Source organism: Aulonocara stuartgranti (genome assembly GCF_965226115.1).
Source record: "Aulonocara stuartgranti genome assembly, chromosome: 2".
Classification (NCBI taxonomy): Eukaryota; Metazoa; Chordata; class Actinopteri; order Cichliformes; family Cichlidae; genus Aulonocara; species Aulonocara stuartgranti.
Genome location: NC_138940.1, coordinates 37939028 through 37966033, shown reverse-complemented (window position 1 = coordinate 37966033; position 27006 = coordinate 37939028). Strand labels below are relative to the sequence as shown.

Below are 27006 nucleotides of genomic sequence, written 5' to 3'. Positions count from 1 at the left end.
ATGTGAAGGAACTCGGTGTTAATCAGAGCATATGTTTTGATCCGTGACTTCAGCCTGCAGTGAGCAAGACTCTGAACCAGGAGCCAGACTGACCTGCAGAATTCTGCTGCATCTTTTCAAGACACCACAACGCAACCCTGTCCCCCAAGATGGCGTGAAGTCAGGTAGTGAGCGCATCTACAAACGTTTTACCATTTTTCTCAGCTTGAAACAAAGCTTGTCTTAAACTGGTGTTATAACTTTGCAGACAAGGCTTCAGTTGGTATCCGGTCGTCTTGCGATCGCCACCTTCTTGCCGCCTCCCAGAACAGCATCGTGGTTGGAGCTGTATTTGCTGTTCTCAAAGCTGTGTTTATGTTGGGTATGACTATTTATATTCCTCTTATATAATTTAGAGCTTAGAGTGCACCATGTAAAAACTGGTATCAAACACAGGCATAATCAGTTTTGCCAAATGTTTACTGATTGGTTTTGCCGGCTCCTTCTTGTTGCAGGTGATGCTGAGTTGAGAGGCTCAGGGTTGTCTCACACCGCCGGCCTCGACGACATATCCGAAGGACGCAATGTCTCGATCGAGACGGCCAGCTTGGATGTATATGCGAAGTATGTTTTGAAGACCATCTGCCAGCAGGTGAGAACATGAGTTAAGATGGTGTGAATATAGTCCACAGTAAAATGGCTAAAAAAAGATTGCTTTTTACTTTGAGAACTTTGGTCTTTGGTGCATTGTTTTTGTCAGAAAGCTTTTGTGAGACGGCAAATAGTAACTGATTATTCTTATTTTGTACTTCACGTAGCCAGAGGTGCATAAAAAGCATGAATGAGATCATATTCTGCACCAGATGTCACTTAGATATGAAGGCTGGAGGAAGAGCTGGCAGCTCTTCAGATCTTAGAGGAATGTACTTGCTCTGAGACCTCATGAAATTTCCAAAATATTTTTTAGTCAGCAGCTCTGTTTCATAAGAATTGACCCATTGCCCTGTTTTCATTACCACTCACTTAGCTTTAGTCATGCTTGTTTTGGATGACAGAGTTTATCTTGATACTTAAACCTGAACCTGGGGGTCGCTGAAGTTGTTGACATTTCCCACTTTACGCCTTTTCCCTCGTTTTTCAGGAATGGGTTGGAGAACGCTGCCTGAAGTCTCTGTCTGAGGACAGCAGTGCCCTCCAAGACCCGGTGCTGGTGAACATTCAAGCCCAGCGACTGCTGCAGCTTATTTGCTATCCTCACCGCCAGCTGGACAGTGATGACGGTGACAACCCACAGAGGCAGCGTATCAAACGCATCCTCCAGGTAGAGGGAAAAAAAAGTTCACATGATGCATGAAACTTTGTTTGCCGTTTAGAACGAGCGTGTTAACTGTAACAGCTTTAATGTGTCTGAAATCATTTGTTATCAAGTTGTTGCTTGAGTTGGATTGGTGGAGTGTTGCTGCCCTCTCCTGGCTAAGTGAGGCTTTTAGGACAGGAGTGTCAAACTCATTTCATTTAATGGGCCACCAGAAAAAATCGGATCAGTAAAGAAAAACATGCCCCTGTTTTAAAATACAGACACACAGTGAACTGTTTGTTTACATAATAAATTATGAACAGCCTTAGGTACGTAAAGTATCACAGGCTGTTTTTAATATTCACATAATGTCCCTTTACATGTGGTTTAAAACAAAGCAGAAAATCTAACATGTTTAGGACATGGTTTAACACAGGACTAATGCCTCAACTATCCATAACCTGTTCATGACAGGTTGTTAATTTCTACCACAAGAAGAGAATTTAACAGTAATCCTTTCCCTGATGCAGAATATGGACCAGTGGACGATGAGACAGTCATCTCTGGAGCTGCAGCTGATGATCAAACAGAGCACCAACAATGTAAGTGTCATCTGTTTGTTTTGGGTTTTTTTTAAAAAAACAACATAATCGTGGGATTTCTGTTATCAGACATATCAGATTATTTCTTATCTGTTTTCCTTTAGGAACTCTACTCTCTCTTGGAGAACATAGCCAAGGCCACTATAGAGGTGTTCCAGAAATCAGCTGAGATGAACTCCAGTAACCCCTCAGGGAACGGGGCAGCAGCCCAAGGAGGCTCTGCATCTAATAACAACAGTACCACAAGCAAAATGAAGCCTATTTTAAGGTGCGTCTCTCCTCGGGTCTTGTTAAAATTTGTTTGTTTTTTTTGTTGTGTCTGGACATTTATAAGGAAAAAATCATAGCCATTGCATTTGGGTTTGAATACAGCGATGCTGACGTGTAATATTTCTTATCTGCAGCTCATCAGAGCGATCGGGTGTTTGGCTGGTGGCTCCGTTGATAGCCAAGCTGCCCACGTCAGTCCAGGGCCATGTGCTAAAGGCAGCAGGAGAAGAGCTGGAGAAAGGGCAGCACCTTGGCTCTTCTTCACGTAAGGAGAGGGACAGGCAGAAACAGAAAAGGTATGTGGCCAACTAACATTTCTTTGTCGTTAAACCAGTTAGATTTCTTTGATCTGGAATCTCAGAAAGAAATGTTTGGCAGGAAGGACATTTTTCATTTTGTAGCACTTACACATGTTATGAAATCTCCAAAAACTCAGTCTGCCCACTTCTGGACAATGATTCCTTTTTCATCAAGTGAAATTTGTTTTCCTTTCACAGTATGTCTCTGCTGAGCCAGCAGCCGTTCCTGTCTTTGGTCTTGACCTGCTTAAAAGGGCAGGATGAACAGAGGGAGGGTCTCCTCACCTCCCTTTACAGCCAAGTGCAGCAGATTGTCACCAACTGGAGAGAAGACCAGTACCAAGATGACTGCAAGGCAAAGCAAATGATGCATGAGGCACTGAAGCTACGACTGAATCTTGTAAGCGTTTTTAAAGAAGAGACAGCTGGTTTAAAAGAAAGAAAGAATTGCATGAATTAAATCAAATTACAAAGAAGGCAAAAAAAATCCACATTGTTTTATAATCTTTGTGGGGAGAAGTACCTAACATTCACACTAGGGCTGGGTATCGTCACTGATTTCTAGAATCGATTCGTTTCTGATGCACAAAGTCCCGAATCGATTTGATCTTCGATTCGATGCGATTTGAATCGTGGAAATTTTGCCTCAGACAGTCAGAAATATTACAATTCAGATCATGCATCAGTACATTTCCATATTTTTATATCTATAAAACGAACGCTGACACTTGCAAGACTTGATCAAAGGTGTATAAGCGTCACAGCAGATGCCTTTGTGTCAAAGTAGCTGAGGATAAAACAAAAACGTGGAGGTGATTCTCCTGGGATTTTATGAAAATATTCTGCAGTCGATCAAAAACGAAAGAAAACCATTAATCAACATATGAACATTACCTGATGCTGCTGAAGTGAAGCAGAGCAAAGTTACAGAGGTTTTATTACAGACACAGCTGAGCGTTTTGCAATTTTGCATAATTTTAAAAAGTTTACATTTGTTCAGTATTGAACGGCAGAAATGAGGCTTTCGTTTCAGAAGTAAAAGGGAAAAAAACAGCGTCCGACAGCGCTGTAAACAACGGTAGACTTGTGCGTAACAAACAAGCGAATAATGCAGAAAACAGGTTTTTAGACAGGAAACTGTTCTTGAAGTACAGAGAGAGAGAGAGAGAGCTGTGCATGAAGTGTGATTTTTATCCTGGTGGAAGCAAAGCAGCAAAACTAAGAGTGAAATCACGACGATGTTTATGTGAAGCGTAGTTTGGATCTTCTTTTGCTGTATTTTGCTGTAAACAGTATTGTTTGGAGAGAGATAAAACCTTCAGCTTCATAATCACCGCAAAAAGGGCGTGAACACAAAGCGCGACCCGCCGAAACATCGGAATCAGCGAGCTGTCGGCTTTCAGCCCCGACCGTGTCCGTGCCGTCGGGTGAGAAAGTCACATCTCACTGATTCTGATGCGTCGGCGCTTTGTGTTTATGTCTTTGTGCAGAGTCCGTGTTCCTGCTCTCATTGACTGTTTTAGCTGTTTGGTGGTTGTAGAAATTTTGTGAGGTTTAGCCTGAGATTCTGGCATTTCGGCCAAAAAAATTTCTATTAAAAAAATCGATTCAGAATTTTAATGAATCGATATCACGTTATCCAAACTAGAATAAATCAAAAAGCAAAACCCACCCCTAATTCACACCCTTGCAAAGTCATTGAGAGCAACTAGCATTCGGTATCTGAAATCTTTGGCATGCAATCCACTGGAGCAGCCAGGGATCGAACCAACAACCTTTTGATTATCTACGTCTGTAGCCACAGCCACCCGTCCAATCATAGGATGCATCCTTCAGTTTATTATGAGGAAACAGAGATGTTGTGTATCAGTGCTACTTTGTATCTCTACATCATTTGCATTAAATTGGTGGACACTAGCACACAAGTTTCACATTTGAAACTATGATGTATTGTTTTAGAGAAGATGGTGCTGAACAAAAATGTGATTTTTGGCTTTACATTTGAGTGGGTGTAAAATGGATTTTGCTGATGTTTTTAGCAGAGCATAAATTTGTTTTTCAGCTCTGAAACATTTATATTTGAAGTTAAAGTAATTAAAAAAAAAATGTCCAAATTTTAAAAGAGTGAAATTTTGACCGGCTGCTATGTGCTGTGAGGGCACATAGTTGGTTGCAGGGTAAAATTTTGCATGGCTTCATTTAATATATGGATTATGAAGCAGTCATGTGGAAACAAATCAAATCTTAGTAGATTTGGTTTGTTGAAAGCTGGAATGACCCAGCGTTTATCGTGGAAAAAAGCTGAGACCAATAAAAGAAATGCAAGCAAGAACATCTTTCATGTGAGCACTATTTAAAATCACCTGTTTTTCTTCTTCTCCCATCAGGTCGGTGGCATGTTTGATACAGTGCAGCGCAGCACGCAACAGACCACGGAGTGGGCGGTACTACTCCTTGACATCATCAGCAGTGGCACAGTGGACATGCAGTCCAATAAGTAAGTGTTTGCTTCAAAGTAACTTCTATTGAAATATTGGCACATTATTTCTTGAATTGGACACCATGAGCTGGATTCTCCAGCTGCTAGCACTTGACCTGCATTTTTAACAGTTACAGTCGTATTTTGCTTTGCAAGAAACTGTGGAGTACCATCTAATGTCACTCGTGAATCTTTGAATAAACAGTCTAATAAACTATAGTTTGAAAATCTTGAGTGTTCCTACTGGGCACTGACTTTTATCTAACTGACTAACTCTGCTTCTGTCCAACAGCGAGCTCTTCACAACAGTGCTGGACATGTTGAGTGTGCTGATTAATGGCACACTGGCTGCTGACATGTCCAGCATCTCTCAGGGCAGCATGGAGGAAAACAAGAGAGCCTACATGAACCTGGTTAAGAAGCTCAGGGTAGGATGAGCACAGTTTCCTCACTTATGCAAGATTTTGTTACTGTGTATAATACTTTCCATGTGTGATGTTATGTAATGCTCAACTGTGGTCCTTATTATGAAGGATAAAAAAAGTCACTCTCTGAATAAGTATTGCATGAAATATATTAACCATGTCATTTAATTTTCCATTTAATTGTATTAACTCATTAAACTGTTTTTAAATGCACGTATTTATTCCTTTTTAAACTTGTATTTACTGCTAAATGATCAGTAATATTAAGTTACTATTACATGATTATTAAATACCAAAATAAATAAATTCAGTGTCAAAAGAAAAATGTTAATGCATGATCTGCTTTAGAAGTTACTGCGTATGTAACAGCGACTTCCTGCTTTCCTTATAAGTAGTAAAGGTGTATTAAGTAGCGAACTCGCCAGATTAAAGGGTGAGCGCCGTCTATAAAAATAACCACTTGAGTTCAAGTTAAAAATGAGACTGACCACATTGTTCAGAGTGACAAAAGTGAAACAATTGCTTTTTCACCTTAAGTGCAAAAGGCTTGTTTACTTTGAAGACTAAAGGTCATGGTTAATTCTAGCTGTAACTATCTTGGTTATTGATCATTTTGCATGTGAAGGCAGCCAAAGTAATGGCTTTGCTCATGTAGACATTAAATGAGAAGAACTGCATTTTGCCCATGTAAAGTTAAGTTTTATTAACACTCACTCCATCTGTTTTGTGTCCACAGAAAGAACTTGGAGATCGGCAGTCAGAAAGTTTGGAAAAGGTTCGCCAGCTTCTGCCGCTGCCCAAGCAAACCCGCGATGTCATAACCTGTGAACCTCAGGGTTCGCTGATAGACACTAAGGGCAACAAGATAGCTGGCTTTGAGAAGGAGGTAAACACTTTCTTTTTATTTGTCAATATACATCCTGTACATTAGGCTTAAAAAATTAGATGTACACAGTTTTTATATTTTGAAAGAGGGGTAGAGAAGTATGTTGAAGACAACTAAAGATGCAAATACTGCAGCTTGTAAAGATAAATACAAGTTAAGGTCACAGGAAAACCAGATAAATCTGCAACGAACTGATGCTAACTTGATGATTTTGAATTTAGCAAGAGTTTAGTAAGTTTAATTTGTCTCTGATCTATCAGGGTCTTCAAGTATCTACTAAACAAAAGATTTCTCCGTGGGATGTTTTTGAGGGTCTGAAACACTCCGCCCCTCTCTCCTGGGGCTGGTTTGGTACAGTACGTGTGGACCGTAAGGTGACTAAATTTGAGGAGCAGCAGCGATTCCTCCTTTATCACACCCACCTGAAGCCCAAACCACGTAGCTATTACCTGGAGCCTCTTCCCCTACCCCCTGAAGAGGAGGAACCCCTGACACCTGTCTCACAGGAACCAGAGAAGATGATAGAGGTGGTGAAGACGGAGAAGAATGTAGCCACTGTGCCACCAGAGTCCAACAAAAAGTCCAAGTCCAAGAAAAAGAAAACTCCTTCTAACAAAACAGAGGTCTGTTATCCTGCCAATTGATGTTTTTGCTATTAAATATGAGAGATCATTATATTTGAAACATTGATTTCCAAACTTAAATAAATACTTTATCCTCTGTGACTAGGACTATAACCGAACACCAGGTCCTGCATATACAAGTATGGCACCAGAGTTGATGCAGAACCCCACATATCCCAGGACCATGCCCTATAATCCACAGAACGTGTACACACAGAGCCAGCCTCTACCTCCAGGTCAGATTACAGGTCAGATAGTAACTGCAGGATACTCTCATCATTATGACTTATGCTGCTGTAGCACCCAAGAGGAATTGCCACAGCTGGAACATCTGGGATTGAGACTTGTGTTTTATTTGTTTCTCCACAGGAGGTCCAGGTTTAGATGTTCCATACAGACAACCAAACCGCAGCCAAATTAGCAAAATGATGCCCGCTCGGCCTAGTTATCCAGGCATGATGCCAGGCATGCCGGGAAGCATGCCTGGCATCATGGGACCAGACAAACAGTACCAAATGACCTTTAAGCCCCATGCTACCATGCCACAAGGCCCGAATCTGCGACACCAACTACAGGTCAGACTGGTGAGTCTGTACCTCTGACATGTCAAGCAATACTTACTCCTTGAGAATAGTTGTGCCACCTTAGCACTATTTAGTAAACTTAAACAGACGTAGTTTGTGTTTAACTGCTGCTTAAATTCTGATCCTTGATTGTTTTTGTAGTAGAGAAAAATGAGTAATTCAATTTTTGTGTTTTCAGCATCAAAATCCAAATGCATTAGGGCAGATTAGACAAATGCCACCAAACCAACAATATACTTCAATGCAATCCCAGGTAAGTGGTGGGTTTTTTTTGTCACATTTAACACAAGGTTGTATCAAACATGATACCATAGACCACAGACCGTTTTTGAAATCTGTCCTATATTTTGCCTGTGGTCTTTCCTGGTTTTGTCTGCAGTTGTCTCCTCCTTGCTTGGCTTGAATTATCAACATTGTTTTTATTTGTGCTATACCACAGGGCTATACCACATACGGATCACACATGGGAATGCAGCAGCATCCATCTCAAAGTGGTAGTATAGTACCTCATTCCTATGGCAACCAAAATTTCCCAGGCGCACATCCTGGAGCCAACCCTGCTGTAGTGGAACCTCTAAGGCAACAGAGGTCAAGTGGGTATCTTCTCCAGCAGGCCCCACAGCCCACAGGCTACCCACAGAGTATGCAGAACACACAGAGGTCAGTATTATGTTGCAAGTAAATCTGCTAGTTTGATAATTATTAGCACTTAGAAGTCTTTGTGTCTTTTTGTCCTTGTTATGCTTGCTGTATTGTTGCATATGCTAATTTTTCTTATTGGCTTGTACATATCAGGTTTCCCCACCAGCAACTCCAGCAGAATCCTATCATGCCATCCCATCTCGGGCAAATGGGACAAGGTGTCCATCCAGGCTTGTCCAGGCCCAATCAGATATTAACAGAACAGCAGCAACAATTAGTGCAGCAGCAGCAGTACCTCAGACAACATGCAGCGATGAGGGTATGTCACTTATATGAAGTTAGTCACATCTTGGCCATGGCTTGGGTTTTCTTAAAACAGAAAAAAAGTTGCCTGATGCAGCCTTAAGAACTAAAAACAGGTTGATGGAAGGCTGTGCTTAAAAGGCATGGCCTGTAAAAGCAGAGAAAGTTCCTCTTCTAGCATAGATTAAAGTTCTAACAGCACATCACTACTGTGTTAGAAGTGTAGTGGTATTGAATAACGTTAACTTTACTTTTAAACACGTCACAGCTAAATGTTTCCTCCTATGCTGAATAAAAGTTGTTCCCAACAAAATTAGTCTTATCTCAGATTGATAGGATTGGTTCCCTAGCTTTGTCTTCTACCATATTAGGGGGGAAACACCATTTGGACATGTTAACTTGTTTAAATCTGCATCTTTTGAGATTAAATCCAGTATGCAAGAGGCCCTTGCTGTTCTTTCAGCTGTTGTGGTGCATTATTGAAATTTACAAGCTTTTTCTGTGTTATGTTTCCCCAACCAAAGCAGGCACAACAACATCAACAGCAGCAGCAGCAGCAGCAGCAGCAACAGCAGCAGCAACAGCAGCAGCAGCAGGTCCAACCACAGCAGGTTCCTCCTCAACAGCAGGTTCCACAGCAGCAACAGCCACAGGTGACGGCTGTGCCTCCACCGGGCCAGGCACAGAACCAGGGCCTGAGCATGCAGCCGCTGCCACCGCAGCAACCCATGGTAGGAGTCCAGGTGATTTTAGTGGCTTTTAGTACTCCAGGCATTCGCAGGATTTATTCATTACGACTGGACAGGTGGCAGGTGCTGGGAAGTTTTCGTGGAAACGTCATCTGTATTTAAATATGTTTTGGATGTGGCGAGATAAACTAAAGGATTAAGACTTGTTGTTATGCTGCTAAATAATTATTTAAAGTCTGTGTTCAGTTATCACAAAAAATAATTCACAAGAGGGATAAAAAAGGTGCTGTTTGCATCAAAGAGTAGCTCCAATGTTGTTGGGTCTTTTTTCTCTTCCATTAATTCTGATGTTTTTCTTCCATTTTTTTTTTTTAGAAAGTGCAATAAGGAAATGGTCTTGCATAATAAAACAAAAACAATTACAGATAGGGACACGTCCACCCCCCATGAAATTTAAAGTTTTTGTAAACATTTTCCCAAGTACTTTTTCAACAGAGCAAGGCATTTCTAATGTACTATTTCTAAACATAATAGTTTAGTAATTTAGTTTAATATTTAGTAATAATAGTTTAGAAAGCTTAAATTAGTGATTTGAACACAATGACAGAAATTAATCCAGGAAAAATACAAGTCAATATAATTAACTGCCTGAAAAACTGACCTTTTTATTGAGCAATAGCACAAATGACTGACATGTAATGACATGTTTTAGCTTAGTAATGATCAAAACATGTAAAATCAAGTTAAAACCAATCTACCAATTTACACTCAGTGTAACAACTTCTGCAAGGGTTGAAGAGAAGAAAAAAGGTGACGGTGAGACAGCGGAGGCTCGAAGCGAGGAGGAGGTTTAAACCGTGTCTGCCGTCTATCGTGATGGGAAATGTGCGATCGTTGGCAAGTAAAATCGACGAGCTCTCAGCACTGGTACGGAGTCAGAGGGAATACCGAGAGTGTAGCCTGATGTGTTTCACCGAATCATGGCTGCACCAGGACATTCCCGATGAGAATGCTTCCGTGGAAGGCTTCCACACTGTTCGGGCGGACAGGGACAGCATCGCTAGCGGTAAGCGTAAAGGAGGTGGACTTGCTGTTTTAGTTAACAACCGGTGGTGTAACCCTGCCAACATAACAATCAAAGAAAGGATTTGTTGCCCGGACACTGAACTGTGTGCTGTTGGACTCAGGCCGTATTATTTACCCAGGGAATTCTCTCACGTCATCTTGGTGGCTGTTTATGTTCCCCCCTCTGCTAACCCCACAGCTGCATGTGACACTATCCACTCTGCCATAGCTCGGCTACAGACTCAGCACCCGAGTGCCTTTATTGTGATCTCGGGTGACTTCAACCATGTATCACTGGACAATACACTACCAACATTCAAACAATATGTGGACTGTCCCACCAGGGGAGAGAAAACTTTAGACTTACTGTATGCTAACGTCAAGGATGCATACAGCTCCTCCTCCCTCCCCCCACTTGGTAGGTCAGATCATAACCTGATTCACCTCACCCCCCGCTATGTGCCAATTGTGAGGAGGGAACCTGTGACCACCAGGACTGTTAGGAGGTGGTCAGAGGAGGCAATAGCGGAACTACAGGGCTGTTTCGAGGTGACCGACTGGGAAACACTCTGTGAGCCTCACGCCGAGGACATCAATGGGCTTACTGAGTGTATCACAGGCTACATAACTTTCTGCACCGACTCCATTGTTCCAGCTCAGACTGTTCATTGTTACCCAAATAACAAGCCGTGGGTGACTAAGGACATCAAAGCCCTCCTCAACAACAAGAAGAGGGCTTTCAGAGGGGGCAACAAAGAGGAGGTGAGGAAGGTCCAGGTGTTACTAAAGGACAAGATCAGAGAGGCTAAGGACAATTACAGGAGGAAGCTGGAGTGGAAACTCCAGCAGAACAGCATGAGAGAGGTGTGGAGGGGCATGAAGACCATCACTGGATTCAGGCCAACCAACAGCAGGGGAGCTGAGGGAGGTGAGAATAGAGCCGACGAGTTGAATCTGTTTTTCAATAGATTCGACACCACAGTGTCTGCTCCCACCCCCACAACCTCACCTGCAGTCAGCCTGGAATCCAGAGCCACACCACTGTGCCAGCCTCTCTCTTCACATGTTGCCTCCTGTGAGATTCCTGACACCCCTCCCCCACCCATCACCTTCACTCAATACCAGGTTGAGATGCAAATGAGGAGACTTCACTCAGGCAAGTCTGCTGGACCAGACGGAGTGAGTCCCCTTGTCCTCAAGGCCTGTGCCCCCCAGCTGTGTGGAGTCTTTCATAAACTGTTTATGCTGAGTCTGAGTCTGCAGAGGGTCCCGGTGATGTGGAAGACATCATGCCTCGTCCCTGTACCAAAGACGCCTCGTCCCAGTGGCCCCCAGGATTACAGGCCCGTGGCACTGACCTCCCACATCATGAAGACCCTGGAAAGGCTCATCCTGGACCAGCTGCGACCCATAGTAAGACCACATCTGGATCCCCTTCAGTTCGCTTATCAGCCTCGTCTCGGAACAGAGGACGCCATCATCTACCTGCTCAATCGTGTCTACACCCATCTGGACCAGCCGGCGAGCACTGTGAGGGTCATGTTTTTTGACTTTTCCAGTGCTTTCAACACCATCAGGCTGACCCTCCTGGGTGATAAGTTAGCAGCGATGCAGGTGGATGCTTCTCTGGTGTCCTGGATTGTTGATTACCTGACAGGAAGACCACAATATGTACGTCTCCCACAGTGTGTGTCTGACAAGGTGATTAGCAACACAGGGGCACCACAGGGGACTGTCCTCTCCCCCTTCCTCTTCACCCTCTACACCACAGACTTCAGCCACTGCACAGAGACCTGCCATCTTCAGAAGTTTTCTGATGACTCTGCGGTGGTTGGATGCATCAGCAGGGATGATGAGACAGAGTACCGGGCTGTGGTCGACTCCTTTGTCACGTGGTGTGAGCAGAATCATCTGCAGCTCAACGTGGCAAAGACCAAGGAACTGATCGTGGACTTCAGGAAGACCAGGAAACACTTGACCCCTGTTTCAATCCAGGGGGTCAGTGTTGACATTGTGGAGGACTATAAATACCTTGGAGTACACATTGACAATAAACTGGACTGGGCTAAAAACACCACAGCACTTTACAGGAAGGGCCAGAGTCGTCTCTATTTTTTGAGGCGACTGAGGTCCTTCAACATCTGCCAGAAAATGCTGAGGATTTTCTATGAGTCTGTGGTGGCCAGTGCGATCCTCTATGCTGTTGCATGCTGGGGGAGCAGGCTGAGGGTCGCAGATGCCAACAGACTTAATAAACTGATCCGTAAGGCCAGCAATGTTGTGGGGATGGAGCTGGACTCCCTCAAGGTGGTGTCGGAGAGGCGGATGCTGTCCAAGATAAAGACAATGTTGGATAACACCTCCCACCCACTCCATGACATGTTGGTCAGTCACAGGAGCTCGTTCAGTGAGAGACTGAGATTACCCATGATGCACCACTGAACGACACAGGAAATCATTCCTGCCTGTGGCTCCCTGTACAACGCATCCACTTAACACACTGTTTGCTGCTACAGCTACACATGTTTCTTTTCCAACTATTTATTTATAAGTGACTTATGTATGTATGTATGTATATATATGTATATATTGTACTATTCTTAGTTAGCGTATTGTCTGTCTTGTCTTAATGTTGGTTTAAAATGGAGCACTGTAACAAAAAATAATTTCCCCCAGGGATCAATAAAGTATTCTGATTCTGATTCTGATTCTGATTTAGCCTCACTGAAGATAAATGCCAAGAATAAGAGTAATCATTTTAGACTTGAGAAAAAGACTTGTTGACACTCACAAATAGGCCTGTTCGATATAACATATATATTGGATGACGATATAAAAACATCTGTCCTTTCATTTTACGCTATCGTTTGTTTCGTGGTGTCGCAAAATAAACTGTTTACAACAATATTTTTCATGGTTTTGATGGTCACTGTAGTGGCTGTATTCATTTCTCAAAGTTCTCTCTTTCTCTTATATTTAATAAAACCACACTACGGACGGACAAGCGACTGTTTTTATGCGTTGTCGTTAGCAACAACGATAGTAACACCATCACGTGTCCGCTTGTTTATGTTCCACATAAACCTTTCACAATAAAGCTCAAGATCCTGTTGAGACTTTTCAAAATAAACTGAATCACGTGAAAGAGCAGATTATTTACGGATGAGAAGTAAAAAAGAGCCGTCAGGTGCTAAAAAATAAACCTTAGACTCAAACGTTAGAACAGGCTTCTCCCCGCAGCACGCCGTGTAATAAATACTCACAAAGAAAACGGCGCCGTTACAACTTATGTCTAAAAATGTATCGTTTCATGCATCGGTTAAAACTCCAGCTACACGACGCGCAGCTGGAAACACTTCACGCAAGTCGAGCTGCCCGAGATTCACAGAAATTACAGAAAATGTTACATTTTTGTGATTTACATCGTTATCGGACGATAGAATTCTTATATCGGGATATGAGATTTTGGTCATATTGCACAGCCCTACTCACAAAGCAGGAAATGGCTATACAAAGTTATCACTGCATTTCCAAGTGCCAAAAACTGGAGTGAAAAGTATCATCAGGAAATTCTAAGAGAGCCACACAGCACAGAAGGCGGCTGGCAGAGGTAGGAAGCGAAATGTTTCTGGAGAGAAAACCGATGAGAGATGTGTTTAAAGACCCCAGAACAACTGCCAAGACACTAGTGAATTTGTTAGCCAACTCGACAGTCACTAGGATCCTGCACTGAAAAACTCCACTTCTGCAGAAGAGACACTTTAAAGCCAGACTGAAGTGTGCTAAGGACAACCTGGAGAGGGACCATGCATACTGGAAGTGCATCCTTTGGTCAGATGAGATGAAACTAGAGCCAGCAGCAAAACCGGGTCTGGGTCATCACTTTGTCTTACAGGATGATAGCAATCCAAAACATACGTCATTCCTGGTGAAGAACTCGCTACCGAAGACCAGCGTGAACATTATCGAGTGGCCGATCAGTTTGTGATCATTTACCAGCCCACTTGAGCATTCAGGCACCCCAAATATTCAGTTGCTGCTAAATGGCTGCTTTTTAAATAAATCAAGGTTAAAGGAGAGAGACTGGCCAGTTTTACTAAGGTTTCTGTGGACTATTGTCATCTTGCATTAACCCTGGGTTAGTAGGGCTGCTCTGACTTCCAAGTTGGAAATCCAGCTTGAGTTTATTTAAAATGAGTTAATTTGGATAAAGGTGCAAAAATAGTTTTAAGTACCCTCTCTCTCTTTTAGTTCCCACGACAGGGAATGCAGCAGACTCAGCAGCAACAGCAGACCGCAGCGCTGGTCAGACAGCTGCAACAGCAACTATCAAGTAAGTCAGAAACCTCTTCAGTGGCATCTTCTCACATTTCTAATGCGTGTTCATTGTTCCACATTTGTAAACCTTTCCCCTCTGTTTTCCAGGTACACAACCATCACAGGGCACCAACTCTTATTACTGATAATGTTTGTTCATAGTGGTGGGCAGAGTGGAGGCCCTGCTCTGTGGATTGGGGGAATACATGTGTCCTGTCCCATGAAGGTAGTTAGGAGGGATGACTTGAAGGCACAAAGGACCACCAAACAGATTAACGAAATCCAATATTGACCACAATCAGAGATGATCTTGTGTCACTTGTGTAATTATAGAATATCAATGGAGTGATCCTTATCTGAAGTAAACACGTAATGCTTAATGATGGAGCCTATGTAAAGAAAAAAATTACCACAAATTATAAGAATAATGCAATTTTTTTTTCAATTTGTACAATTTTTCTCAGTTTCGTGTATTTCTCATTAAAAATCATGTCAGTTTTTAATGTCTGGTACTTGTGTTAGCTGCCTCTTTTAAAACCGGGTAGTGAAAGTTTTTATCTTTCGCTGCTCTTTTTCAAGCTCTGGGAGAAGGAAAATGACAACGAGTGCATAAAATGTATCAAACTGATGTAAATACCACCGTAAATGACTGTTTTGTAAAAGTGTTCCAATAATGAGTAAATAAAACGGTGTTCTTATTACAAGGACTGTGAAAGTGAACCAGCTAAATGGGACTGAGGCATCAGTTCATTATTCACGTCTGTGTGTTTAATATTGGGAGAGAGGGGGAAGGCATACTGGTAAAGTTGGTGTGTTTCCTCAGCTTGCGACCATAGTGATTAGTAAAAAGAGTGGAAGGACACTTTGACTAACAACTGTTCAGAGACTGGGCAGCTATGAAAGATGTAGTATTTAATTATGTTTTTTTTCAGTACAACTAATCTTGGAGTTTTCAAAAAAAATTTCAACACAGAAATACAAACAGCAAGGTGTAAAGGCCCTGTATACACGTGTAACTATACAGGTGTTTTCATTTCAGCTTAACAGTGTTTAGAATAGAGTTTCAATCCAGACAGTATGACATCCAACAGTAGAATAAAAAGATGTTGAATCATGGCTCCATTCGGTTTAGAGTGATGATATTAAAACAAAGGCTTCAGCTGTTTTCAGACAGGAACTGTCGATTTTTGGAATCCGAATGAGACTGATGTCCTTTCTCACATGTAGCACTCAACAAGAAATTACTTCAGATATATTCTCACTACTGGAAATGTGCTGCAGTATAAAGTGTGCAGATAGCAGTGAATGCACTTAGGTACTTTGATGCAAGCGCAATCAGATATAAACCCTTATCCTAACGAGGTTTTAGATGAAAGATGGCCTAATGTGCAGTGTGACTGAGTTAGATCTTTGTGTTCTCACACCCACCACTGAGGAAAAGGTTCATGGTTGCAATGCATGTGTGACAACTCTCACACTGTGAAACTTACTTTTGAGATTACATTAAAAAACAAACCCACGCCATCCTCATTTCAAATTTGCAGACTTTTTTGTTTTCTTAGGTTTTTGTTTATCGGCATTATGAGGTTCCAAGCGACTGAAAAGCACTCCGCTGTCAGATCCTAGTGCTCTTCCTTCAAAAGGACAGTCCATTCCTTGGTACCTCGCCAGGAAGTTCAGACCTGCCCAGCTCCTCTCATGCGGTTGCACCCCAAGTCGTGACAGCAATTTGTTAGAAGTCTCTGGTACAATTGGCTGGAGAAGTGTGCCATATATCCTCAGACACTCAAGAGAGATATGAATGAGGGTGTCTACCCAGCGCTGGTCTTCATTGTTTTTCCTATCCAGTTTCCAGGGTGTGTGGCGCTGGACAAACCCGTTAGTGAGCCTCACACAGGCACTGATGGCCTCCAGAGCTTTGTATATATGCATAGCCTCATAGTGCTTTTCCACCACAGCTGGGAGTTTCTGTATAGCATCCAACATGTGGTAGTCTTCATGCACAGCTCTGCCTCCGTGTGCTCTGGGGAAGGACTGAGGACAGAAAGAGGGGTAGACCTGAGCTGGGTTGAGAGCTGGTGCCGTGCAGCGGTTAAGCAAACCACCCAGAGAGTCTGCGAGCTCTGCGTTGAGCAGCTTGGCAACTTTGTCATCTGTGTAATCACAGTCCGAGTCAGGAACACCCTGACGCAGGAGAAAGTATCTCATACCATCAGCTGTAAACATTTGTGAGCGTTCAAGAGGATCGACCACATTTCCCAAACTTTTAGACATCTTCTTTCCTCCTACTGTCCAGTGGGAGTGCACATGAATCACCTGTGGCAGTGGCAGTCCAGCTCCTAGGAGAAAAGCTGGCCAGTAGATGGCGTGAAATTTTAGGATGTCCTTTCCTATAACATGGCGGGCCACATGCCACCATTGGTTGTGTTTATCTGGATATCCTGCTACTGTGAGGTAGTTCACCAGAGCATCTAGCCATACGTAGATAGTCTGTTCATCATCTCCGGGGACTGGGATCCCCCACTGAAGACGGCTTCTCTGACGGGACACCGAGAGGTCAGGAAGGTCTTCCTGCAACCACTTAAGTACGGCCTGGTGAAAACGCTCAGGCTGTACAGCCTGAGGATTTCCTCTGAGCCAGTCAAGCAGCTGAGATTGAAACGCAGACAAGCGAAACATATAGTTCTCCTCTTTCATCCACTCCACCTGCAAAACAGTGGCGAGATAATCTGTTTTTGAAACTTTGTTAATGAAGTTAAAATAGCTTCATATAAACACTGAAAAGGGGAAAACGGATAAAAATCTCCATTTCACAATTCGTTTGGGAAGCATTTTCAGTGTTTATTTGGCAGGGCAGTAGAGCACAGACAGGAACTACATGCAGTAAATAGTCTGTGGTAAAATCGAACCCATTGTTAGGCTCCACGTACTCAGCAAATGTCACACACTAAAGATTAGAGGCTCAAGTTAGCGTATTTTTCCTAGACTTCTTAAAGCTCCTCAAGAGACAAAAGGAAAAAGTTGTTTGCACGGTTTGATCGAAATTACCTTGTGTCCACTCTCCAGCGACACTTTGATCTCCTTCCCTAATGAGTCCAAAGCATCACCGACTTGAGAGGGCATAAGAAAGCTTTCATCTTGCGTGGAGTACCAGCCTTCGTAACTCCCCTTGTAGATGAGCCCTTTGTTCCACAGCACCGACCAGAAATGCTCCACAGCCTCACGGTGTCTCTGCTCGGTGGTTCTTATGTAGTCTGTGTACGATATGTTGCAGCTACTGAAGAGATGTCTGAACTGCTTGGACACACCCGTGCAGAAGGTCAGGGGATCTTTTCCTGCAGCTTCAGCAGCTTGTTGGATTTTCAAGCCATGTTCATCAGTGCCTGAATGTATGACAAACATAACAAGAGCATCATCAAAAGCCAAAAAGTCAACTGAGCAATAATAATGGTTAAAATTAAAATGCATTCCACTCACAATCATATAAAACAGAAAACGAACTAATTTACTTTTTCAACAGTTTCAAAATGTCAAAATTATAAGGTGATCACAGAAGAGTTTTATGTCAACATCTTAGTCTTTTCTTCTCTGTTATACCATTTTCTCGTTTGCCCTGATCTGTTCAGTGTAAGGCTTAAAATGGTGTATAACAAAGACCTTAATACCTATAGACACCCATTAATTAAAGTAACATGAAAAACGAACACTTAGCGTAAATGGAAGATTTACCTGTTGCAAACTTTGAGTTAAATCCCTGCAGTAGTTTGTACCTGTGTAAGCAGTCTGCTAAGACAGCTGAGTAAAGGTGTCCTAAATGAGGTGAAGCGTTGACATAGAAGATGGGAGTAGTTATATAGTAACTTCTGTCATCTTTGCATAGCTGAGTGCTCAAAGCAGCGCTGCTCCGATGTTCCCAGAGAGGTGGAACCGGTGATAAAAACTGCTTTTGATGGAGTCTGTAAACCGCTCTACATCCTCTGGTAGCAAACAGAAAGGGGAACCTCATAGTTGGATACCAAGCGACGTCCACATGAAGACCAAAACACGATACTGAATCCACGTAGTGTAGAGTGTTAGCGTAAAACCGGCAAATTCAGTTCAATGTAACCCTGGAATCCATGTGTTTCATTGCCTGTGAAGGTTGAGGCTTCTTCCGGTTTCTACGAATAACAATAATTTGTCCAATGAAAACGCTGTATGTTGCGCATTGACTATCAACCACCAATCAGATTACGAGGTGTATTTTCCCCCTATTTCTTTCTTATTTTTCCTTTTTTTCTCTTTAATTTAGTGTTACCGCTGATATTCTAACACATATTAAAAAAAGAAACTATACAAAAAGCAAAATATTTACGGTAAAAAAAAAAAACTACATCGATTTCAGTGGGACGTTTTTTTAAACTTTGAATTTATTGACAAAAAACAGACTAGGAAGTTGACATGTGCACAGGCACATGGTTTCAGTGAGGTAAATACAAAGGATTTGTTTTTTTTTTAATCCACTCATCACAATTAAGTTGTTGAGTTGTTGCATATATTAATACAACAATGTGCTTAATAAAATGCACATTGTTGATGTGATTATTATTGGAGCACAGTTCAAACAAAACTGTGATTGTTCGAATCTTCTTCCAAACCTTGGCAAAGTAGTGACACATCTGAATAACTTGTTCCCCCCTTTCCTCACTCAAACCAGATCCTGGGATACTTGAATTCCTCCAGAAACATGTCCCCACTCCAGAGTGAGCACTCCACCTGTTCTGGCTGAAGACCATGGCCTCAGACTTTGAAGTCACAAAACACATGCAGACTGGTTGGCAAACTCCCATGCACACTCAGTTATCCTCAACAGGATAAATAGATGGTCCAGCGCTCCACCAGCGCAAGAAAACAACATTGCTCTTCCCGAATCTGGGGTTCAACTAATGGACAAACTCTCCTTTCCAGTAACCCCGCTTCCTCTACAGAAGACGTGTCAGTAGGATTAAAGAGGTTCACAAAGTATTCCTTCTACTGCTTGTCTATGCCCTTAGTCGAAGTCAGCAGTAGTGGAGCACTGCTTTCCCCGCCTGATTTCCTGATGATTGGCCAAATTTTCTGGATTTGGTGGATTTACTGTATCCACTGATAGCTTCGTCGAAATACGAATTATTTTGTATTGGTGAATCCAGTGAGCGGTGTCAAACAAATCATTTTTGCTGGCAAAAAGAAACTTCCAATTGTCAATCATTATTACTAACGAGAAGTTAGTATGCCTTGGCTTTGTCAAGTTAAAAGATATTTTAGAACGTTCAGCACCACTTCTGAAAAGATTTAAGTGGTCCTGTGTATATGTTTGACTCTGTATATATACTTTTGTCCCAGTGTGGATTAGAGAAAATCCAAAATAAATCCAAATTTTTATTGCTTTGTAAAGTCAGTGAACATGTGTTCCATACAATTTAATCTACCATGGAAATTTTTCAAAGAAATCATCAAAAATTACCATCACATTCATGCCCATGACAAGTAAACTCCTGACCACAACTGTATATCTACTTAATAATACTGTAAATATTATTAAATATTGATATTGCCTGATGTTATCAACTGTCAGCATTATTTAAGTAATGTATAATATTTTTTTAAGTTTACATATTAAACTTACAAAAATATTTTCCAATTCTCCAGAACCAGAAAATTTAGATTATAAAATTGTAAAAGTTTAGATTTTAAAAAGGTGATGATGGTTGCCTTTACGTGGAATACTAATATACTAATACTAATAGCTAAGATTGATTCATTTAAGCAACTTTCTAAATCTACCTTGCTGAACTTTATAATAGTTACTATTACAAAGGTAGTAGATCCAACCCTTGTGAGCTAATAAAAAATGTGTTTATTTTTAATAAAAATTATATAGTAACAGTGTTAAAAACAGTGTAGGACAAGGCAACAGGGTCGAATAGCTATATTTGCTTTATTTGTAGATAATGTAATGTGGAATGTAATGTACTGTGGAAGTCAGGGATGAACGTAGTTAATAAAAGAATGAAAATGTGAAATTCATTTGTCTTCTTTTGATAATATGGGTAACAGGGACTTGTAATGGTTAGAGTGACATACTTTAGTCAGAAAAGCTTGGACAAATACAAAATATGTCAAAGGGACTGACCTTTGGTCTACCATTGGTGTTAGCACGGGACTTGATCATGTCACTTCTTCTTTATCATGCCACCTCATTGTTTTGTCTCTTCCTTTTTGAGGCTAAATAGGTTTCGGTAACAAGGCTGCACATATTTTGTGGGAACTTGCTGTGGATATATACGTTTTTTTTTAAACTATCCTGATGTTTAGAAAAGGTTTAAAAAAGGTTGAACAATTATAGATATGTTAACGAATTCAAAACAATCAAGTTAATGTAAAACTCATTTAAAATCCTATAGTGTATAAGACATGTCATTATCAGCAAGTAGGGACAAGAGAAAAATGCAATTTGTCTGTGTTTTAAATAATATTTTGGAACCACGTTTTAAACAACTAGGTACATTTTATCTTAGTAGAAGTGTGTTTTACACAACAAACATGTTGTCGTATTTCATACAGAAAATGTCCTGCAACTGTAGACTGACCCTTTACTGTTTTATCAGTATCATATTCTAACACCTTTCTCTGTTATTTCTTCTACGACTTTCTTTCCAGTACTTTGTTGATGTTATTAAGGAAAACAGCCATTATAACTAAATATCACGAAAATAATTTAATCTGTAATCCCGTATGAAAACATGGCGAGCAGCTGTTTGTTTGACCGGTAGCAGATAACCGTTTCCAAGACGATCACAAGGAAGTTGCTTGGTGACGACTAGCCAATCAGCTGCTTCTCCTCCCGCGGTCCGCAATGAATGTGACGAATAGCTTTAATGTGACGACGGAGGTAAAACATTTCACAAAATGTGACGTTAGCCGACCGGCTAAAGCTGAATTGCACTAAAACAAACTACAAGCAAATCAGAGCGGTACGTACTTTCATATTGCTCCGCTTTTACGGTCGTTTTAATGGGTAGTTTCAGTTCGTCGCGGTACGGTCAGCCTGTCATGTGACTTCTTTAAACATGAGCTTTCCGGCGCTCGATGCCTGGAAAGTTTCGTGTTTGAAGTAGGTCGACCATTTTTACACCCGGAACATGTTTAACTGCATTATCCGCTGTTTCAGATGGAGGTGACGCGGTTGGACTTCTACATTGGCCTCTCACTAGCTGTGAGCTCCAGTGTTTTTATCGGCTCAAGTTTCATCTTGAAGAAGAAAGGCCTGCTCCGATTGGCCAGCAAGGGGTCCATGCGAGCAGGTGATACAACAAAACTCAACTGTAGCGAAGTTTATGCGAGCGCGCGAAGAGATTTTTAGAACACGTAGTTGTATCAACAACAACAACAACACGATAAAGTAACCCTTAAAGCTGAATTGTTATTGCAATTGTCATGATGGAAATGATCCAGCTTTCATTATCAACAGTAAGATGGAGGGAGCTTAGTTGTCATGCAGCTGTGTTGCATTCACATACTTTGAGACTCTTACTCGCTTAACTATCACGTAAGACTAAAAATTTAATCATTGCATCGAAGTCTGACATTTTAGAGGGAAAATGACAGAATATTGGACTTTTCTGTGACAATAAACAAGTCAGCTCATCTAAAAAGCACAACTATGAGAAAACGTGGCATATTAATTTGAGAAAAAAATGTAAGAGATTTCCTTGTGACTTCTCCTATGTGATTCTGACACCTAGGTATGCAGAAACCACTGCACTGTAGCACCAAAGCTGCTAGTCACAGTATGCCAGTGGTATTTAACCCTGTTTTACAAGAGTTTACTAAAAGACACACCCATCTGGTACAGTAAAGATTTATCCCTTATTACAAATGAAATTAGATTTATTTATGTATGTTTTTTAAACAAAGAATGGATTTACTTTTTAGGGATTTACTAGTTAACCAGGAGTTAATATGTATAATAAAGCTTCAAGACATAGAGAAGCATTAAATGCTTACATTTAAGAAGCAGTAAATATGTAATATTTTGCTTTTGACAAAATGACTCAAAATGACTCATGGACTATAGTTCTTCCATAAATACATAGGCATTTCTATTAATGTCTTATTACTGTATTATTATTATTATATAAACAGCAGTTTAGCTTTTTGATATGGAATTGATTTAAACTACTTTATAAAACCTCGGGCTTTGTAACTGAGAACTTTATACCATGTTTTATGAGTTAATCATAATCCGTAAGGTCCTTGAGATGTTGGCTGTTTTGAACTGCATAAATAAAATCGAGATAAGTTGTGGAAAACTACAGCTATATGTTGTAGTGCAAAAGAAGACAGGTGTACCTGAATAATAAAAATATACTACAGCGGGTATCGGAAGGGCTGTGCACATTCAAGCTACCGCAGTACATTGTGTAACTTATGATTAGTAACATTAACCTGGTTGTTCATAAATGTACCAACAATGATGGTTTTGAGGGCGAAATCTGCAGCTGTTATTGTGAAATCTACTGCAGTTTCTCTTTGTGCAACTAACAGGTCAAGGGGGCCATGCTTACCTGAAAGAATGGCTGTGGTGGGCAGGATTAATTTCAAGTAAGTGAATCTTTGGCAGATTTAATCCTGCCCTGTAAACGGGCAACAAGGTCAGGATTCTTCCTAGAAACACTGTCTTCTTTGTTTTCTTAAAACAAAACAAGGCATTTGTGGGTTGTTGTTTTTTTTTTTTTTGCTGGTGACGTGGCAGTAAGCACTGCACCCACACCAAATATTCCAAGTACACATTCCTTCAAAGAGCACATTTGCACATGTGGGTTTGGAAGAAAATATTTAACCTAAGCAGCTGCACCAGATATGAATATATCTGCATGCTAATGACGATCTTTGCTGTGTTGCAGTGGGAGCTGGAGAGGCTGCCAACTTTGCCGCATATGCATTTGCACCAGCCACACTTGTGACTCCACTAGGAGCATTGAGTGTACTTGTCAGGTAAACGTTTTAAAGGTTTAATGTATTATGTTGTATACTAGTATTATTAATGAAGGATGCATGTTGGAAATGCATCTGAGATTGAAAATGATCCCCAATAAATACAGTATATTTACTATGGTTTGAAATATCTATATATTTGCTAAAAGCTGTTGCTTTCACTTTTTTCCACTATGAAAGAAATACCCTTCTAAATATGGAACAGTACCATTTGTGCCAATGCTGCCTCTGCTGTGTATGTTTTTCATCTCCAGTGCCGTGCTGTCCTCTTACTTTCTGAACGAGAGGTTGAATGTGCATGGGAAGATTGGTTGTTTGCTTTGCGTCTTGGGCTCCACAGTCATGGTTATCCATGCACCGCAGGAAGAAGAGGTGGCTTCCCTCAGTGCCATGTCTGAGAAGCTCCTGGATCCAGGTATGACCAGACCTGCTTTGCTGTGATCTGATTAACAACACTGTGGAAGCTGAATCCCTGAAAGGAGCTGGATGTTTGATTTTTTTCAGGTTACTAACTCATTCTTGAATGCTCCCGTTAGGTTTCATTGTGTTTGCTGTGTGCGTTGTGGGAAGCAGTCTGATTCTTATCTGTGCTGTGGCTCCGCGTTTTGGACAGAAGAATGTGCTGGTCTACATCCTGATCTGCTCTGTGATTGGCTCGCTCTCTGTGTCTTGTGTCAAGGGCCTGGGCATTGGCATTAAGGAGCTGTTTGCCGGGACAGCGGTGCTGAAGGAACCTTTGTTCTGGGCCTTAATCATCTGCCTGGTAATCTGTGTCAGCCTTCAAATCAACTACCTGAACAAAGCCCTTGACATTTTTAACACATCACTAGTGACTCCCATTTATTACGTCTTCTTCACCACGTCTGTCATGGCCTGCTCGGCCATCCTCTTCAAGGAATGGTTAAGAATGAACATAGATGGAATAGTGGGAACAATCAGTGGGTTCTTGACCATCATTTTGGGAATTTTTCTCCTCCATGCCTTTAAAGACATTACATTTACCTGGGATTCCCTCCCACTTTATCTGAGGAAAGGTCCTCAGGGCTTTCCATGGGGCCAACAGCCATACTTGGCTCTTCCCAGCTATGACTTGCAAGCACAAGACGAGATGAATCTTCCCAGAGAAGGAGCCACAAATGGAGGGTGGGGTATACACCAGAGAGCACCTTAAAGAGGGCCAGTATTGTTATTATCACTACAAAGTCATTCTAAAACTTTAATGCATATCACAGCTTTACAATCTATCTTACAAAAAAGCGAGGAGGATGGGAGAGGAGGCTTTAAAATGAGAGTAATGCTATCAGTACACTGGATTTTATTTAAAATTAGTTGTCCACATCATACTGGTGTGTACATTTGGGGGTTTTTTTGGTTTTTTTTTACAACATATTGAGTTAAAAAGTAGCCTTCACAAGCCAGATTGTGCCTTCTGTTACTGAAAACTATAACCAAAGTTTTGCACCTTTAGCTTTCATCATGCTTAAAAATGTGTGAGCTTATTTAAATGCAGTCAGTGTTAAAGTCTTAATTTGCTCTGAGTCGATGATGTCAGTTACTGAATTACCTCAGTATTACACACAAACCACACCAAAGAATGCTGTCTACTTGTATAAATGTCTACCTAATGTGTGCAAGCTGTAACAAATTGCTGCGTTAACTGTGTTTTGGATGTTTGATAATGCCGATTAAAACACATTTACAACATCATGTCACTGCACTCTTCCAAAAGATGGACAATATTGTTTGGTTTTTCTTTTTGTTAAATTTATTTATTGCATATGTTCAGCCTCGGCTGCTGATCATGCCTCTTCTGTCAAGACATCTTTAGTTCCTTTCATTACACCAGCATGTAGTTAAGTCCTCTTGCTGCAAGTAAACCCCCCAGCAGGCCAGCTTAGTGTGTTTTTGCACATTTTGTGAGTTTTCACATTCAGACTCAGTTTTAAAGCTTGAGCTCTGTGACTTGACAAAAACAGAGTTTAGGTTTGTGGCTTTGTTTGTTTTTTTCTCAACACTCAGATGCCAGCAGAAGACAAATAAAAAAAACTACAGGAGTCCATGCTCGATGTTACTTTCAGGCACTTGTATGAAAAGGTAACACTTTAGATTCCTTTTCCCCCCATTGGCTGGACAGTTCTTCAAGGTACTGTACAGACAGCAGGGTCAGAGGTACGGTCCCTCTCAGAGCAGTGCCCGTGTGCCTCGTTAGCGCTCTGAGAGACAGTTTTTAGTCTGACATGGTCTCTGAGAACGACCCCCGGCTCCTCTGAGTCTGTTCCAGTCTGTTTAAGATGAACTGGCTGGTGTCGATGAATCGCTCCACGCAGTTAACAAAGCACGCTTCCGTCCTCGAGTCCAGCTTCGGCCCGGGTTTATCCATACACTTCTCCTGGAAACAGAGACACGATTAAAAGGAAATGTAACGGCAAGATTGGATACAGCGCCAGAGTTCCTGTTACAAAGTACCAACTTTACGTCAGCGCGTGATGTGCCCCAGCTGTGACCTCAGCACGCAGTGCGGCACTCCACGATTCGGACGTGTTGCTCAGACACTCGAAGTCGAAGCCAAAAGTGTTTTTAAACCAGTTATTCAGGAAATTCTTAGGCGGTCCTTCGTGACCTCACACGTCTGCCTTTTGCCCGCTTTGACATGAACATTAAAATACTACATGTCCGTCCACCTCGCTTCACTCCGATACTCCTTATCTAAAGCGCCAGCTATACCAAGCCGGGGTATAGTGAATAGTATAGTGTCTCTAACACTTTATTACTGAATCCCTGCTTTGACATAGCGGTAAGGGTCGCCTAAGAAAAGCGGTGCGACCCGGTGTTTGTAAACGGCTAAAATCAATTTTTAATATAGTTTTCTGTCCACGGCCAGTAAAAACGGAAGCCTAAAATTGTGTATAATATAAGACACACCAGCCATCAGTCAAAAAAACCAGATATATTTATACACATAGCAAATGGCAGAGCTGAGCTGGTAGCGTAACGCTCATCTTACCCAGCAGACCTCCGTCATTTGATGCACCAGCTGCTGAAATCGTTGTTTCTGAGACTCGATTTCGATGAACTGCTGAAGCTGAGGGTCAGCTGTCGCTCCCTGGCTGTCCATGCTTGCTTATAAAGAGGTCGTACTAGTAATATTTTGCAAACTGTAAATGCTTAATGGCTTTATTGCTGACCTTCACGTGTGTGTGCACAACGGGAAGTAGTTCAGCCAATCACAGAGCACGTTTGTGTGACAAGCATCGTCATCCTGTACACGTAGACTTTCGTAACAACTGCGGTCAAGTGAGCCCTCACTTACAAAGTCACATTCAGGATGCAATGGTCTCTCTTCCATCAGCCATATTTTATTGGGCCAATTTTGTAACAGATATTGAATGGAAAAAAGTTTGGACTTTACCACAAAGGTTTTTCTTGACAAACAAAATTAAAGAGATTTCCTTTAAGTTGATTCATAGGTTTTACCCTACCAAGCAATATTTGTCCAAATTTATGGCTGAAATAAATGTACATTGTACC

At 41.6% G+C, this 27006-nt stretch overlaps 4 protein-coding genes across 10 annotated transcripts in view; 2 read left to right on the top strand and 2 right to left on the bottom strand.

Moving 5' to 3' along the window:
- The window catches only part of med12 (mediator complex subunit 12), a 36727-nt gene extending 21764 nt beyond the window's left edge, over positions 1 to 14963 (top strand). The window contains exons 24-43 of one of the 7 annotated variants that reach the window (XM_082557668.1): positions 54 to 164; positions 248 to 361; positions 495 to 631; positions 1121 to 1300; positions 1807 to 1878; positions 1983 to 2146; positions 2283 to 2444; positions 2646 to 2847; positions 4835 to 4944; positions 5219 to 5354; positions 6088 to 6237; positions 6498 to 6860; positions 6967 to 7096; positions 7230 to 7444; positions 7623 to 7697; positions 7884 to 8104; positions 8240 to 8405; positions 8914 to 9120; positions 14395 to 14476; positions 14569 to 14963. In XM_082557668.1, the coding sequence (XP_082413794.1) occupies positions 54 to 164; positions 248 to 361; positions 495 to 631; positions 1121 to 1300; positions 1807 to 1878; positions 1983 to 2146; positions 2283 to 2444; positions 2646 to 2847; positions 4835 to 4944; positions 5219 to 5354; positions 6088 to 6237; positions 6498 to 6860; positions 6967 to 7096; positions 7230 to 7444; positions 7623 to 7697; positions 7884 to 8104; positions 8240 to 8405; positions 8914 to 9120; positions 14395 to 14476; positions 14569 to 14606 (3035 nt within the window). In that variant the 3' untranslated portion in view covers positions 14607 to 14963. Of the gene's footprint in view, positions 1 to 53; positions 165 to 247; positions 362 to 494; positions 632 to 1120; positions 1301 to 1806; positions 1879 to 1982; positions 2147 to 2282; positions 2445 to 2645; positions 2848 to 4834; positions 4945 to 5218; positions 5355 to 6087; positions 6238 to 6497; positions 6861 to 6966; positions 7109 to 7229; positions 7445 to 7622; positions 7698 to 7883; positions 8105 to 8239; positions 8406 to 8913; positions 9133 to 14394; positions 14477 to 14568 lie in introns of all 7 variants that reach the window. The other 6 variants (XM_082557666.1, XM_082557664.1, XM_082557667.1 and 3 more) reach the window with 6 other exon arrangements.
- A 126-nt stretch (positions 14964 to 15089) lies between these two features.
- On the bottom strand, positions 15090 to 18618 carry mars2 (methionyl-tRNA synthetase 2, mitochondrial). Its single transcript, XM_082557769.1, has 3 exons — positions 18190 to 18618; positions 17509 to 17843; positions 15090 to 17166 (listed from the first exon to the last, which is right to left on the bottom strand). Exons 1-3 carry the CDS (start codon positions 18464 to 18466, stop codon positions 15988 to 15990), a joined length of 1791 nt encoding a protein of 596 aa, XP_082413895.1. The 5' UTR covers positions 18467 to 18618; the 3' UTR covers positions 15090 to 15987.
- Positions 18619 to 21290: 2672 nt separating this feature from the next.
- Positions 21291 to 25185, top strand: LOC309720674 (magnesium transporter NIPA2). Its single transcript, XM_082557799.1, has 6 exons — positions 21291 to 21455; positions 21653 to 21785; positions 23029 to 23085; positions 23388 to 23478; positions 23733 to 23893; positions 24015 to 25185. Exons 2-6 carry the CDS (start codon positions 21653 to 21655, stop codon positions 24647 to 24649), a joined length of 1077 nt encoding a protein of 358 aa, XP_082413925.1. The 5' UTR covers positions 21291 to 21455; the 3' UTR covers positions 24650 to 25185.
- timm8a (translocase of inner mitochondrial membrane 8 homolog A (yeast)) lies at positions 24777 to 26718 on the bottom strand. The gene is made up of 2 exons (XM_082557823.1): positions 26483 to 26718; positions 24777 to 25867 (listed from the first exon to the last, which is right to left on the bottom strand). The coding sequence occupies exons 1-2, from the start codon at positions 26591 to 26593 to the stop codon at positions 25706 to 25708; spliced, it is 273 nt and encodes a 90-aa protein (XP_082413949.1). The 5' UTR covers positions 26594 to 26718; the 3' UTR covers positions 24777 to 25705.
- Between the last annotated feature and the right edge of the window lie 288 nt (positions 26719 to 27006).

Excerpts from the sequence above, each read along its gene's own strand:
- LOC309720674 (XM_082557799.1), top strand. The coding sequence starts at position 21,653 with ATGGAGGTGACGCGGTTGGACTTCTACATTGGCCTCTCACTAGCTGTG. Across the intron at positions 23,086-23,387 it reads GTGGGCAGGATTAATTTCAA|TGGGAGCTGGAGAGGCTGCC; the intron begins GTAAGTGAATCT and ends GCTGTGTTGCAG. Across the intron at positions 23,894-24,014 it reads TGAGAAGCTCCTGGATCCAG|GTTTCATTGTGTTTGCTGTG; the intron begins GTATGACCAGAC and ends TGCTCCCGTTAG.
- mars2 (XM_082557769.1), bottom strand. The coding sequence starts at position 18,466 with ATGAGGTTCCCCTTTCTGTTTGCTACCAGAGGATGTAGAGCGGTTTAC. Across the intron at positions 17,844-18,189 it reads TAACTCAAAGTTTGCAACAG|GCACTGATGAACATGGCTTG; the intron begins GTAAATCTTCCA and ends TCATACATTCAG. Across the intron at positions 17,167-17,508 it reads CGCTGGAGAGTGGACACAAG|GTGGAGTGGATGAAAGAGGA; the intron begins GTAATTTCGATC and ends ACTGTTTTGCAG.
- timm8a (XM_082557823.1), bottom strand. The coding sequence starts at position 26,593 with ATGGACAGCCAGGGAGCGACAGCTGACCCTCAGCTTCAGCAGTTCATC. Across the intron at positions 25,868-26,482 it reads AAATGACGGAGGTCTGCTGG|GAGAAGTGTATGGATAAACC; the intron begins GTAAGATGAGCG and ends CTCTGTTTCCAG.